Genomic DNA, 14,289 nt, shown 5'->3' on the forward strand with positions numbered 1-14,289 from the left:
GCCGTTGTCATCACAGCGAAGACGACGTTTTTGGGAAAAGCCTCAAACCGCAGAGTACGCAGAGACAAAAAAAAAAAAAGACAGACTGATGCCCTCGCCTACCAAACCCGGAAACATTCAAGGGGCCGCTTCCCCATGTCGAGACGAGGTTTCCCATGGCACAGGAGGATGCCTTTCAAAGCCACCCACCGTCAAAGGCTCAAGCCGCGACTACTACTATCTGTAGCGGAAGGGTGGGCCGGCAGAGTCAACCTACCGGCCCCGCCGACAAACCGCAGGTCGCGGTCGTCCCTTACCTGAGGCGGCCGCAGTTTGGCCGCCTGCTGGGCTGAAGAATGAGGCCGACGTCCACGCCGACATTTGCGCCTGCTACATCCCGGCCAATCGACTCATCCGACAGCTGCGCCGCGGTCCTCCCAGCCTTTGGCTCCCCCACGAAGGCGTGGCTTTTTGACGGGGACGCGTCGCCAAAGAACCGAAGCGACCTACTGACGACCGCCAAGCCAATCTCATGGGCGGAAAGGCTCCAGGTCACGACGACCCACAAACCTGCCCCAATGTTCTCTTTTTCCCGTTTTGACCCTTCACCGTACCGCGCTCCTGTGGCCATTACCCCTTCGGGCCCTCCCACTGGCCTACTCGCTCCGGAGAAGCGTCACGACGAGCCGCCCGCACCCTAACGCCTCCGGCCTCCTGGTCGGGACCTCGATGCCCCAGTCTCCCACGCCGCTCGGACCTTCACCCAGTCATCGCGCAAGCGCGGGGATCTGCGGCCAACGCGCTGCTGTCCCTACCTTGCCCCTCGCAGCTGTACGGTCTCCATTGGAGACGTGTTGTGGGCCCGTGACCTTCCCGAGGGATGTGCAAAAGCCGCCGGGTCGACCAGAGGAATGTGACGGATCCGCTGCCGCCACATCCCGCCAGCCCCCTGGGGCGGCCCGTCATCGACATGGAGCCCCATGACGCTTCCAGCCAATACAGCGCACGCCAAGTCGCCTTCCGTCAGGAGACGGCTCCCGCTTCTTACGGGAGCCATCTCCGATGCTACGCGTCGCCGGCTGGGCGGGATGCAGCCTGCTGGGTACCAACCCCCGGACCTGAACCTTGCCGCGGCACCAACCGCTGCCGTGCGGGTCACGTGGCGTGCAGATGGGTATTACACGTGTCATGTGATGGCGCCTCGCCACGCGCCGCCTGGCGCCTCCCTCGCGCCCTCGGTCCCGCTCCCCGGCCCCTCGGCCGCCCCCACGACACACGCCGCATGGGAAGGGCGGCGCCCCGTGGCGCTCACCTTCGCGTACGCCGTCGTTACCCTCCCGTCCTGAGCCGTGCTGCGCGCTCCGCCGCCTCTCCCGCTCCACACGTGAGGCGGTGCTCTCCGTGTGCCCTGCAAACAGGCCTTTAATACCCCGCGACGTGACGCGAACCAGTCCCTCTGTAGCCAGCACTCCTTTCCCAGAGCCTCCAAAATACTCCCACGCCACGCCCCTCTTCGCCTGCTAAATGGCGGCCGGGCCGGCGAGGGTCACCTGGGCCCTGGAGCAGCCGGCGGCCCCACTGCTCGCCCCTGTGCACCCAATATGCGCCACAGGTCTGACTCCAGCGTCCACGTCGCTGGCAGCGGGACTCCTAAACCGTGCGCCGTCCCTCACGTCCCCCGCCAAGCCTGAGGTGCCGCTGCCCATCTCTGCTCGTCGTTGTCCTCCTCCCGCTGCAAGGCTCACCGCCGGACTTTGGCGGCTGCGACGACATGACGCGCCCAGGGGCTTGCGGTGCCCGTCCACACCTCCCGGCCAGCCCGTTCCCCCTTGGTCCCCGCCGCCCGCCTCCTTTCTCCAGCCGCCGTTGAACGAGACCCACGATAAGATGTGCCGCTTCTCGGCTGTGCCGCAAATCCCGGAGCTGCAGCCTGCGCCGCCACGTGACTCCCAGGTGCCCCGACTACAACCGGCCTCCCTCGAGCACCCCAGGACCGAGACGGTGCCCTCGAGACCCCCCAGCATGCATCGGCCGCCCTCAAGCAGCCCGGGGCTGCCGGGGCCCCGGAGGCGTCCCCGTGCCGGCCGACGCCCCTAGAGTGTCCGCAGAACCCTAACGCGTTCCCTAGAACCTCCCCCAGGAGCGCCCGGCCGGCCCCTCTCCCCCCAAAACCACCAGCCGAGTCTTGAGCCCCTCGGCACCATGGGAGTCGTGTCCCGACCATGCGAACCCCCGCTCCCCCCACCCAGTTAGGGGCCACTTGTGGTACGGCTGCCCACCTTGGCCTCCCCGGGACCCCGGCCGGCCCTGCCGTGCCACCGGGGGACCCTCCCGAGCGCGCGGGCCCAAACCCAGCGTCGCCGCGTGCCGGCCCCCTCGCCCCCCCGAAATGAAAAACAGCAGACACAGGAGGCCAGCTCGACGCTTTCGCCTTTATCGCGCTTGACTCTCGCTGTGCCGCGCGCCGCATCCTCAGTTCGTGCTCATTTTCTGCCAACGACAACACACGGGCGGGCTCGCGGGTGGGCCCTCAGCGGGGGGCGGCAGCCGTGCCGCAGAGGGAGAGGAGGGGCGGGCGGAAGAAGGGGCACCCACCTCCTGGATCCAGTCGATGTAGGCGGACACCCGCGTGAAGACCGTCGGCTTCTTGGCCATGTTGCATCTCAGCCCCGAGCCGAAGCTGACGATGCCGTGCACTTCCCAGAGCCCCTCGCGCTCACAGTTCAGGGGGCCGCCCGAATCGCCCTGCGCCGACGGGACGGACGCTCGACGCCGGTGCCTCGGTGCCCCCGTCCCCTCTCCTCCCGCGGCCCCGCCCCGCAGCGCCCACACTCACATTGCAGCCCGAGACAACGCCGTCGCCGCCGGCGCACACCATGGTGGTGCGCACGTTGCTGCCCCACCAGTCGCGCTGGGAGCAGGTCGCGTGGTCCACCACGGGCAGCAGCGCCTGCTGCAGGACGTCGGCCAGGGGCCCGTTCGCTGCAACGACAGCCACGCCTCGCACCCCGCGCCCCCGCCGCGCCCCCCGCCCCGAGGACCCCCCCGCTTACTCCAGAGGCGGCCCCAGCCCGTCACGTAGCAGGGGTAGTTGTTCTCCAGGACGTGGCCGGCAGACGGCAGGCACGCCGCCCGGACGCTCTCGCTCTCCTCCACCTCCTGTGCCAGCTTGATCAGGGCGATGTCGTTGCTGCACAGACAGGCGAGCCGTGGGGATGGGCGAGTCGTGGGGATGGGCGACCCCGCGCCCCGCCGCCCTACATGATGAGGAAGGAGTTCCATTTCTCGTGCACGATGATCTTCTCCACGTCCACAGCCACCGAGCCTGGCTCCATCTCCTCTGACAGGACCTGCTTGCCCAGCACCACCCGGTACGTCATGCTAGAGCTGCCAGCGGGAAAAGACGTGGCGTCGGTCACCAAAAGCGGCTTGGACCCCACCCTGGCGGACCCCCCACCCCAGCAAGCACCCCGGCACCCACCTGATGCAATGGGCGGCCGTCAGCACCCAGTTGGGGCCGATGAGGGTCCCACCGCATGTGTGGTACCAAGCCCCGTTGCGGCTGTACTGCAGCGAGATCTGCGACGGCGGGAGCGCGCCGTCAGAGCGGCCACGGCCCCCGCCTGGCCGCCCCTCGCCTCCTCCCCGAGTGCCCCCCTTACCTGCCATGGCCAGCTGTGGGCACGGGCGTCTTCGCCGCCCACCACCCGCGTGCTCAGCAGCGGCGGCACCGCCGGCAGACCACATCCGTAGGCTGCGTGACACCCGGCGACGGGACCTCAGTGCCTGCCCGCGCCTCGGCAGGCGCCACGGTCCCGTGCCCCCCTCCCCCCTGCCGCCCGCACCCACCGTAGCCCAGCAGCACAGTGAGACACACAACACCCAGCATGGTTGTACGGTCACGGAGTGCTGTGGTGGGGCTGTTCGCCCCTCTTATAGCGTGCTGCCGCTGGGGACCTTGGCGGCACCCCTCCCGCCGGCGACATGTGGCCATCGTCCCACGCCGCGGGGGCATTGCCCCCCATCTTATCGCTCTCGCCTGGCCCACCTGGGAACGGCCGCACCTGCCCCTCGTGCGCCGCGACGCAGCACCGTGAGGACGGCCAGCCCTGGCTGGGCGGGCTCGCTTTTGGGGGATAGCTGGCAGGCAGCCCCCGCACCATGCCGCTCTCCGGGGGGCTGCCGGGCACCCTGCCTGCGCCCCGACCTCCAGTACTGCCTGACCCTGAACATGGCCCCATAGCCCGCCACCCCCACGCCGCTGCCACAGCGCCAAGATCCCTTTATCGCATGCTCCAGGCGGCCAAGGCCAAGGCTGCCCGGAACCCAGCGGCTGCCCAGGGGGGCCGTGGGGGGGCCCGGACCTGGGCACGGGGGCAGCTCCGGCCACCACGCTGGCGACCTTCGATAACACCGTGTGAGTGCGTCCACCCGCGTTGGCCCCCGCCGCTTCCCAGGCTCCCGTCCAAGCGCTGCCGCGGCCGGACCCCACTCGCCAGCGGGCTCCCGCCCCCCCGCCGTAGCTGCGCCTCGGCGCCCTGCGCAAGCACTCAGCACTCTTACAAAATATAATATTTATTTGGGATTAAAATAACAACACAACATGACACGCTCCCCCCCCGCTCTCCTCCCGGGAGCCGCCATCAACCGACAGGAACTGCTCGTGGAAATGCCATGCTCTCTGCCGACGGGTGGCAAGGCCGATGGGCGCCAAGCCGGCAGGGCTGCCGTGGGGCCCGCTGCGCCCCGGCGCTACCACCCACCCGAGGCCCCAGCCCGCCAGCCTCGCAGCAGCCCCGGAGGATGGGCATTGTGTGCACAGCCCCCCAGGATTTGGCGGTGGCGAGCCGCTGGCACCGCGGTGAGCGGGGGCCGGAGTGCTGCCGCCTGCGGCGCCGCCCCTCGTGGCGGGAGCGGCTCGGCAGCTGGGGCGTGCCAGGGACGCTCGGGGGGGCACAAACAACACCGACAGACGTCACGGCAAGGAGAAGGGAGCCGGGGCCCACTGGGCTCCATGGGTGCCATGCCCAGGCCACAAGCCCGCCGGCAGCCCGGCCATCGGGGAGGCGCAGGCAGTGCATGGCTCTGGCATCGCTCCCGGCACGGGCAGCTTTCTCAGCCCGGGCGCCCTGCGCCGGCGCCGCGTCACTGCGTGAAGGCGGACTGCAGCTCCTTGAACGCCGCCTTCCTCTGCTTCAGCTCCTCCGCCTGCTTCTTCTTCTCCTCCTGCTCTGCCTTGATCTCCTCCTCGAAGCGGCTGGTGTCGTGGATGGCTTGCGCCTGCGGGTGGACGGCCGCGCATCTTGCCGGCTGCCCTGCCGCCCACCCCGGCGTGCCCGGCAAGCCAGTGCCCGGCCGCCCTTGGGCAGCGCCGCGCCGCATCGCGACCTCTCGCGCCCTGGGCGCCAGCCTCACCTTGGCCTCGAAGAAGCTCTTGGCGCCTTTCACCCCCTCCGTGGAGACGTCGATCTCGGAGAGCCGCGCCAGGGCGTGCAGCCCGCTGTCCTCCTGCAGCTCGCCCGCCGCCGCCTTGCGGAAGATCAGCAGGAACTGCCGGGGGACACCTGGGCGTCGGTTCCCCCCACCCCCGCGAACCTGCCGCCGCTCCCTCCCCACCGCCACCCCCTGGCCCCTCACCTCCCGAAAGCTGAGCTTGCTGTCCAGGTCCTCATCCACTTCCTTGATCATGTTCTTCAGGCCCAGGTGCGTCTGCGGGGCCCCCAGCTTCTCCATCATCAGCTTCAGCTCCATCAGGTCAATGAAGCCGTCCTTCCCCGCGTCGTACCTGCGGGATACGGAGGCGCCGTCCGGCCAAACTGCCACGCGGCCCCGCCGGCGCCAGGGGCGAGCAAGGAGGTGGCGGCAAGGAGGCAGTGGCAGCGGTGACCGTCTCGGGCGGCGCGCCAGACCGCGGGAAGCTGCCCGCAAACCGCTAAGCACCCCCCAGAGCCTCGTCCGGGATCGCTCCGGCTTCCGCACGGTGCTCAGTGGTGGAAGCTAGTGGGACACTGCCAAAACCACCGCCCGGGCCCGGAGCCCAAATACACTCCCGTCAGCCGCGACAAGGGATAAGGGGCCCCGGGGCTAAGCGCCCCCATCGCCCCTCGGTCGTGACCCGCCTTCCTCGCGGCACGGTCGGCAGTTTGCCGGCTGCCCCCACCCCAGCTGACTGCGGCGACCGTGAGCCCCCCGCTGTGGCCACCACATCTTCCTCCCCACAACAGTGACCCTCCGACCATGACACTCCCATCCACCCGCAGCCCCTCGGCATCCCGGCACCGGCCCCGGCCCAGGCATGCGGGCGCGTCTCCGTTCGCCAAGCCTGCGCGGACCGGGCGGAAGGCCCTGCGGCATGTCCCGGGGCAAGGCAGAGGTGGGCAGGCGGCTGCCTGGTGCATCCACCGAGACCGGCCTTTTTTTTCACTCGTAGGGCTTGCCCTTCCTGCGCCTGCAGGCACTGCGGCAGCTGCACGGAGTGCCGCGCTCTCCGCGCTGCGGCTCTGTGACTCATTTGTACCTCCTCTGCCGTGGTCCGCGCCGCCCGTGTCGCCAGCGGTGGCGTCCTGCTCTCCCGCGCTGCCGGGAGCACCCGATGCGCGGCCCGCCCCGCTCGCCTCCGCCGCGGGAGCAGCCCCCAGGCGCTTTCCACCTCCGAGACCCCGCTGTGAGCCTCGCGCCCCGAGTTTCTCTGCGAGGGGCACGTACACTAGCCGGGCCCCGCTGCCTCGTGCCATGCGAGCCCTCTCGCGACAGCGGGCCGCCGCCTCCCTCGCCGTCCTCCCTCCCTGCTCCGCAGAGACGCTCGGGCGTCCCCGCGCTGCTCCCCAGGAAGCTCACAAAGGGCAACGTCTCCCCTGCAGGGAACAAAACCTCTCCACGCGCCGCTTTACCCATGCTTTACGGCCGTGGCGGCAAGGGCGGCGTGGCAGGGCTTTCCTTGGCGGACGCCCGGCTCCAAAGGCCTGAGGGGCCGCCCCGCTGCCGGGCACGCAGCCCCAGCACCCCTCCTTTCGCTGCAGCTGGACACTGCAGGTGCCGGAGCAAATGCTCCTGCCGCTCCGGCTCTGCTGCTTCCCCCGGGGACCCCAACCACGGTCCCCGCCGTCCGCCAGCTCCATTCTGCCGTGGCCCTAGCGACTGCTGGCGGCAACCCACGCGCCGCACCGCCGTGCCCGCCTGATGGGGTGACGCCCGCTGGCGAGAAGCGGCAAACGGGGAGGCTCCTTGCACTGCCAGGGACGCCGGGACAGCGTGCCTGTGCCCATCGGGCCCGCTGGCCGTGCGCTTCGGCGCTCACCACCTCCGCTCTCTCCAGCCCCTCGGCCCTGCCCGAGCGAGACCGGAACGTGCGCTTACGCCGATGCCCAGTACTGGCCGGGGCGAGGGGCGGCAAGGCGCTGCGGCCGCACCTTCGCCTGTGCTGTCTCTGCACTCCCTGCGCAAAGCGCGGCGGGGTCCATGAGGATGCTCCGGGCCGTCCTGCTCACCCCAGCTACTCACGTGCATCCTGGCGCGACTGTGGCCAGAGCCGCTCCCGTTTCAGTCTCCCCCAGGAAATTTCCAGGGCTCAACGCTCACCGCCGGCCTCCCCTGCCCGGGGGTCGAACTCCTGGAGTCGCGCTCCGCCACGTGGCGCGGCCAGGGATTCCGGGGACGTGCCGCGTGCCCCCACGGGCCTCGCCGCCGCGGCCCCAGAGGCTGCGCCGCTGGCTCAGAAGCAGGGGCCCCCTCGGCGCCGCGGCAGAGGGTACGCGGGGGTCCCAGCTGGCGACCTCCAGCCCCTCTTCCCCAGCCTCAGGCCAAGGCGCCAGGGTCCCTCCTCCCAGGAGAGGAGGGGGACAAGGGGACCCTTCTGCCAGGATCCTGGGATGGGTGGGGGGCTCTTCTGCAAGGACCGTGAGGGAGGTGTCCCCAGCTCCGCTCCGGCAAGGTGCTGAGCGGCGGCGGGCCGAGGGGAGCCCCTAGCATCCCCCCTGCGGGGGGGGGTGTGTCCCAGCCACCCCTCTTGCAAAGAGCTGGGGTGAGGGAGAGCCTCCTGTAACAAAGGGCGGGGGGTGCTCCCAAAAGGAGATTGGGGATCCTGGGGGTCCCTCATGAAAGGAATGGAAGGGCCAGGGAAACCTTCTCAGAAGGAAAAAGGGAGGCCCACCTGCAAGGAATGAGGGAGCCCTTCAGCAAGCAGCTGGGGGGTCTTTGGGGTCCTGGGGGTCCCTCCTACAAGAAGTACGGGGTGTGCTGGGGGTCGTCCTCCAAGGAATGGGGGGGGGCCCTCTGCAAGCAGCTGGGGGTCCCGGGGGTCATCCCTCCTGCAAGAAATATGAGCGGTCCCTCTTGCAAAAAATAGGGGCTGTGCCAGGGGTCCCTCCTGCCAGAAATAGGGGGGGGCCTTCCACAAGCTGCTGGGGAGTCCTGGCACTCCCTCCTGCAAGCAATATGGCATCCTGCAAAAAATAGGGGGGGTCCTTCTGCAAGAAATATGGGGTGTGCTGAGGGTCCCCTCCTGCAAGGAATAGGGGGGAGGCCTCCTGCAAGGAATGGGGGGGCCTTCAGCAAGCAGCTGGGGGAGTCCTAGAGGGTCCTGGGGGTCCATCCTCCCAGGAATATGGGGGGGTGCACCCTGCAAGAAACATGGGGTGTGCTGAGGGTCCCTACTGCAAGGAATAAGGGGGAGGCCTATTACAAGCAGCTGGGGGGCCCTGGGGGTCCAGGGCTCCCTCCTGCAAGGAATGGGGGGGGGGCTAGGAAAGCCTTCTTGCAAGGAAAGGAATGAGAAGGACCTTCTGCAAGCAGCTGGGGGGTCCTGGGGGTCCCTCCTGCAAGGAATATGGCAGGGGTCCATCCTGCATAAAATATGGGGTGTGCTGGAGGGTCCTGCTCCAAGGAATGGGGGGGGGTCTTCTGCCAGTAGCTGGGGGTCCTGGGGGTGGTCCCTCCTGCAAAACATAGGGGGTTTGATGGGGCTCCTGCCAAAAATAGGTGGAGGCCTTCTACCAGCAGCTGGGGGGCCCTGGGGGGTCCATCCTGCCAGGAATATCGGGGGGGTGCATCCTACAAAAAATATGGGGTGTGCTAGGGGGTCCTCCTCCAAGGAATGGGAGAGAGCCTTCTGCAAGCAGCTGAGGTCCTGGGGGTCATCCCTCCTGCAAGAAATAAGGGGGGTCCCCCCTGCAAAAAGCAGGGGCTGTGCCGGGGGTCACTCCTGCCAAAAATAAGGGGGGGCCTTCTGCAGGCAGCTGGAAGATCCTGGGGTCCGTCCCGCAAGGAATATAAAGGGGCCCTGGGGGTCCCTCCTGCGAGCACGGGGCGGGGGCGCGGGGGCAACGCTCCTGCCCGGAGGCGGGACGCCGGGGATCCCCCGGCCGGGATCCGGTGCTGCCCCCCGGGCCCCCCCCGCGCTGTCGTGCTCACCCTCCCCGCCCCGCCGGCACTCACTGTCGGAAGAGCCGCTCCATGTCGCGAAGCTGTCGCCGAGAGAACTCGCGGAACTCCCCGGCGGGGCTGAAGACGCGGCGGCCGCCCCCAGGCGAACCCTCGCCCCCCACCCGCCCCACCGGGCTGCCCGGCCCGGGCCCCGGCTCCATCCCCCGGCCCCGCCGCGCCGCCAGCTCCTCCGCCGCCGCCGCCATGGTGCCCGGATGGCCGTCCCGCCCCGCCCCGCCCCGCCGGGGGCCGGCCCGCAGCCCCCCGCGGCCCCTCACCGTGCCGCCGGGCCGCCGCCGCGCTGCCGCGAGCGCCTGCGGGCACCGCGCGCCGTCCCGCCCCGCCCCGTCCGGCCCTTCGGCCCAACCCCCCCCCGCGGGCGGGCCCGCCGGTCACGCCTCGCCCCGCACCACGGGGACGGCGCGGCCCCGTCGCTAAGCAGAGCCCCGCGGCACCGGCCTCCGACCGCGCCGCGAATTGGGCATCGAAGGCCGGGCGGCTGCAGGGGCGCCGGGCGCGCCCCTCCCCAAAACGCCGCTGCTCCCCGCGACCCCGGGCCGCTCTCACCCCGGCTACCGGCCGCAGCAGGATGACACGCGACGGCAACGGTGACACCCGGTCGTCACCCCGTCCCCACCGCCCGGCGCTTGGCTCTCGTCGCCCCGCGTGTACCGGCGCGGTTCCTCTTCCGCCCTCCCCATTAGCGCGTGGCGGCTCACCCCGGCTCCGGTTGGCGCGGCGGTCCCGGCGTTCCGCGTTCCCACGGGGCCAAGGACGCGGCCGTCGCGAGCACCCATGCGAGCCGCGCAGGCTTCGCGCCCTCGAGGCCGCGGTGGCAGGGACGCGACAGACCCCACGCGACCGACTTCGCACGTACAGTGCATACGCCGGGCTGTATTCACACACGCACACGTACACGCCGGGCTGCATCCACACGACCGTTCCTCGGGCCTTTAAACCCCACCTGGCAGCGCGTACCGCGGGGATGTAAGGTCCAACGCACCGTATGGTCACGCCGTCAGGCCCGCAAGCTACTAGGTACCGACGGGGGCTCCTCGCAACGCACCCGTGCCTGGTGCCGCGTCCCACAGCGTGGACCCCGCTGTGCGACCGCGCACTTCCGCCTACCGAAGGCCCACGCGGTGCCTCTCTGGTGCGCTTCCCGTCTCAGTGGCTTCTGCCGGGCGCTCACCGGCCGTCAGCTTTCCCGAGCGGAAAGGCTCCTCGGCTCCAGGCTGCAGGACATCGAATGCTGCGCTCGCCTGCGGGATGGGTGCGACTCGCCCTTCTCCCTCACCCTACGCAGTCTGACCCATGAGGTACGGCCGCCTACGCACGTGTTGCCCTATGACTTTGGCGGCAGGCACGCTGCTTTGCGGCGCAGCCGAGCAGCAGGGCCCCGGGACGCCCGGCCTCTTGCGACGGTCAGACCGACCGCGGCATCCCGGCTCCCTGACAGCCAGAGCTGGCTGCCGTGTAAAGCGCAGGAGTTGGGTATCCTGAGGGCGCTCGCAGCTGCCCACCGACCGCCCCGACCTGCCTTTGAACGCTTCTCTGCCGCCTCCCGGCAGGCTCGCGCTTCCAGCTCCGACATCTCCTCCCGGCACCTCCGCGGTGACGCCGGGGTCAGCCTGCGCGAAACGGGGCCAGGGCGGGCTGGGTGTCTGTCGGCCCCTCGAGCCCCCGGCCCCCGGCCTGGAAGCTAAGTGGCTTTCCGGCAACACCCTTCGGCCCTTGCGTCCCTCCCAGGACCCCCTGACGCCACAGGGGGTGACACGAGAGGACGTCAGAGCGGCCAACGCCTCTGCGGGACCCGCCCCCGTTTCAGCAGGGCCGCTTTGCCTGCTCCCGTTCCTTACGCCGCGCACTGAGCCCTCGCCTGCTGCCTTTGCCGAGACCCAGATGCCGCCTCCTTGAGGCTTCTCACGCCTGCCTCGGTCCCCCCAGTGCCGTCCCGCCACCCCGGCCGATGCCGCGGCTGTCATGGCGTCCGGCCACCCCAGAACTAGGGAGGCCACCGAGGCTTCCCTGACGTGGACACCACTGCGCTGCGTAGGGCCCCGTCGCAGACAACCGACAGCGTGTTCCTCCGTTTCTCCTAACGCTGCGCTTCCACGTCGTGGCCGCGACGTTGCGCGGCCCGCCGAGGGCCCGCGCCTTTCGCCCCGTTGCCCGTCCCCCTGGGAGCCGCCGCCTTGCCTTGCGGTACCTGAGCTGCTCCGTGCCGGCCTCGTAAGCTTTCACCATTTCTTTGCTTCTTTCCAGGTGACTCTGGAGGTTCCCAACCTTCCGGCACAGCAGTGCCAGGGCCTTCCGCCCCTGTGGGCCCACGTCTCCCGTCTCCTCCGGAAGCAGGTGCCGCAGAGACTGTGGGCCTGCCAGCTCCTTCACCTTCCTCGGGCTGCTCAGAGCTCCGATCGTGTCCAGGCGCTGTAGGAAGACCAGGGAACGCCATCTTTACAATTCCTCAGTCTCTCCTCTCACCTTTACGATCCGGTCGCAACCTCCCTGGTGCAACCTGAGGCCGTTTCCTCTCGTCCTACTTGTTCTGCCCTTTTCCGAGGGAGAAGACCCGCTTGCGCTACCGACCCGTCGTGCGACCGAGGGATGCCTCCCCCCGCGGCCACCTCCATCGGTCTGCGGCCCCCCTCGCCTCACTTAGCGGGCACGTCACTCGCCAAAGGTCTCTGTCCTCACCAGCCCTACCCCTCCTTGACCAGCAGCCCCGGGCACGCCCCGCGATGGCCTCAGGAGGGAAGGGGACGAGGCAGCACCAACCGCATGCTCCGGGGTCCCTGGGACGTCGCCTGGCGCACCCTGCATCCCATGAGACGTGGTTCATCCTCGGCTGCGTTCCCACCGAGCCCCGACACCAATCGCCGACTGCTGCGACGCGTTCCCCGCTACGACCCTCTCCCCGCTACGAGTGCCGGGTACCACGTTAACACGTCCGGCACTGACGTACCATCTTCTTGCCAACGTCTGTCACGACGGCCGCCTCCGAGCTCACTGTCCTGTCGGTAGCCCCGTGCCAGCCGCCTTTCCTGACGCGGCCGGGAACCCGCATGCACCGGCAAAGACCAAGGGAGCCCACGGATCACCTGGCTCCAGGTTGGCCTACCTCCAGCCCCCCTTCTGCCACGTGGGAAAACCGCCTCGGCAATGCTGCTGTCCAAAGCCTCCCACCCCACTCGGCCGGCGGCACCGAGAACCACAAACCGCCTTCTTACCTGGCCGGCCGTCGCTTCGGCTCCCAACACGGGGGCAGGCTCCTTCTCGCGAGTCGTCTCCCGCGCCGTTTTCTCCGGTGGCTCTTTTGGCGGGACCGCCGGCAGCTCCAAAGCCTTCCTCACGACAACTGGAGGCAAACACACGCCCAGCGAGTCCTGCCGCTCTCCGCGGCACGCGCTGTGGCTTTGTACCGCAAAGCTTGGAGGCTCGACGGCTTTCCCCGGATGGAGAGCGTGCGTGAGGGCTGTGGACTACGGCCCGCGCCAGCGGACGTCCCTATCCGAGAGCTTGGCCATCACTTTGTCGAGCTAAGGGGGGCGCACACCTGCTTTTCAGGACAGCGACGCAGAGATCGCGCCGCAGACCGCTACCCTCCGTGTAGCTTCTACCAGAGATGGCACCGCGTTTCCATACCGCTCTCCGTACAGGGATGTACGGGATGGGAAGGGACCAAAAGAGAACGGGTCGGGGCAGGTGGAAGATCCTCACAACGTACGGCACTCGCGAGGCTTTGCGAGACTGCCGCGCCCGAGGCTCAGTTCCTTCTGGCGACGGCCGCTCGCTCTCGTGGAATCGCAGATTCGTTAAGATCGGAAAGGACCTCTAAGATCGAGTCCAACCGTCACCCCAACACCACCGTGCCTGCTAAACCGTGTCCCAAAGCACCACATCTACGCGTTTTTGGAACGCTTCCGGCGATGGTGACTCCATTGCCTCCCTGGGCAGCCTGTTCCAATGCTTGACCACTCTCTCAGTAAAGACGTTTTTCCTAATATCCAATCTAAACCTCCCCTGGCGCAACTTGAGGCCGTTTCCTCTCGTCCTATCACTGGTTACTTGGGAGAAGAGACCAACCACCACCTCACCACAACCCCCTCTCAGGTAGTTGTAGAGAGCGATGAGGTCTCCCCTCAGCCTCCTCTTCTCCAGACTGAACATCCCCAGTTCCCTCAGCTGCTCCTCGTCAGACTTGTGCTCCAGCCCCCTCCCCGGCTCCGTTGCCCTTCTCTGGACACGCTCCAGCATCTCAACGTCCTTCTTGTCCTGAGAGACCCTTGGAGGAGGGCTGCGCCCGAGCGCGGGAGCGATGGTGCACGGAGCCAGGCACCTGCCCGATTCCAGCTCCGAATGCGCAACCCATCGCCGGCTGCCTGTCTTTGCTGAGCCCTGCCGATGCCACCTCCTCGCCTGTGAAGGCTTACCGATGCTCTGCGCCGCCCAACCACGCCGAGCGCCTTTCAAAGCCTGGAGCTGCGCTGCGGGTTCCTCTGAGATCTCCTCCTACCCCCGGCACATGTTCGCATGCATGCTCGGGACAGCTGCCTTGGCAAGCGAGGAACTCAAGCCCCCAGCACGGCCCGTCACACCTTCCCCAGCACCGCGTGCCCCGCTGGCACAGACCAAAGGCACGACGGACACGTCTTCCTTCTAAGAGCGACGGCAACGCTTACCTGAGGACTGCCTCTTCTCCAGCGTCTTGATTCTCGCCCGGAGCTCGGCCAAGCCTTCTTTCTGGCGCTGGATCGTCGCCTCATGCCCCAGGCCTCGGCACTTCGCGCCGAGGTCGGCCAAGTCCGCTGCCGGCTCCTGGAAGAAGCCGCCCAGCCGGTCCTTGCCCAGGCTCTGTCTGGCTCGACACGAGCTCAGCCAAAGCCCGGC

The 14,289-nt window shown here is 68.8% G+C and overlaps 3 protein-coding genes across 3 annotated transcripts in view; all 3 read right to left on the reverse strand.

Moving 5' to 3' along the window:
- Window positions 1–2,451: 2,451 nt before the first annotated feature.
- On the reverse strand, window positions 2,452–4,087 carry CTRC (chymotrypsin C; the record flags this gene model as incomplete). The annotated part of the gene is made up of 8 exons (XM_082009222.1): window positions 3,829–4,087; window positions 3,642–3,733; window positions 3,461–3,558; window positions 3,241–3,366; window positions 3,033–3,169; window positions 2,816–2,961; window positions 2,575–2,724; window positions 2,452–2,469 (listed from the first exon to the last, which is right to left on the reverse strand). Exons 1-8 carry the CDS (start codon window positions 3,992–3,994, stop codon window positions 2,452–2,454), a joined length of 933 nt encoding a protein of 310 aa, XP_081865348.1. The 5' UTR covers window positions 3,995–4,087.
- A 734-nt stretch (window positions 4,088–4,821) lies between these two features.
- Window positions 4,822–9,605, reverse strand: EFHD2 (EF-hand domain family member D2; the record flags this gene model as incomplete). Its single annotated transcript, XM_082009326.1, has 4 exons — window positions 4,822–5,259; window positions 5,395–5,529; window positions 5,617–5,764; window positions 9,412–9,605. 4 exons carry the CDS (start codon window positions 9,603–9,605, stop codon window positions 5,125–5,127), a joined length of 612 nt encoding a protein of 203 aa, XP_081865452.1. The 3' UTR covers window positions 4,822–5,124.
- A 796-nt stretch (window positions 9,606–10,401) lies between these two features.
- Window positions 10,402–14,289, reverse strand: part of FHAD1 (forkhead associated phosphopeptide binding domain 1) — an 18,163-nt gene continuing 14,275 nt past the window's right edge. Inside the window, exons 16-20 of the mRNA XM_082009223.1 lie at window positions 14,082–14,253; window positions 12,630–12,757; window positions 11,609–11,829; window positions 10,940–11,030; window positions 10,402–10,697 (exon numbers count right to left, since the gene is read on the reverse strand). Coding sequence (XP_081865349.1) covers window positions 10,524–10,697; window positions 10,940–11,030; window positions 11,609–11,829; window positions 12,630–12,757; window positions 14,082–14,253 — 786 coding nt within the window. The 3' untranslated portion in view covers window positions 10,402–10,523. The remainder of the gene's footprint in view (window positions 10,698–10,939; window positions 11,031–11,608; window positions 11,830–12,629; window positions 12,758–14,081; window positions 14,254–14,289) is intronic.

The sequence above is a fragment of the Phaethon aethereus genome, assembly GCF_964289735.1.
Source record: "Phaethon aethereus genome assembly, chromosome: 21".
Lineage (NCBI taxonomy): Eukaryota > Metazoa > Chordata > Aves > Phaethontiformes > Phaethontidae > Phaethon > Phaethon aethereus.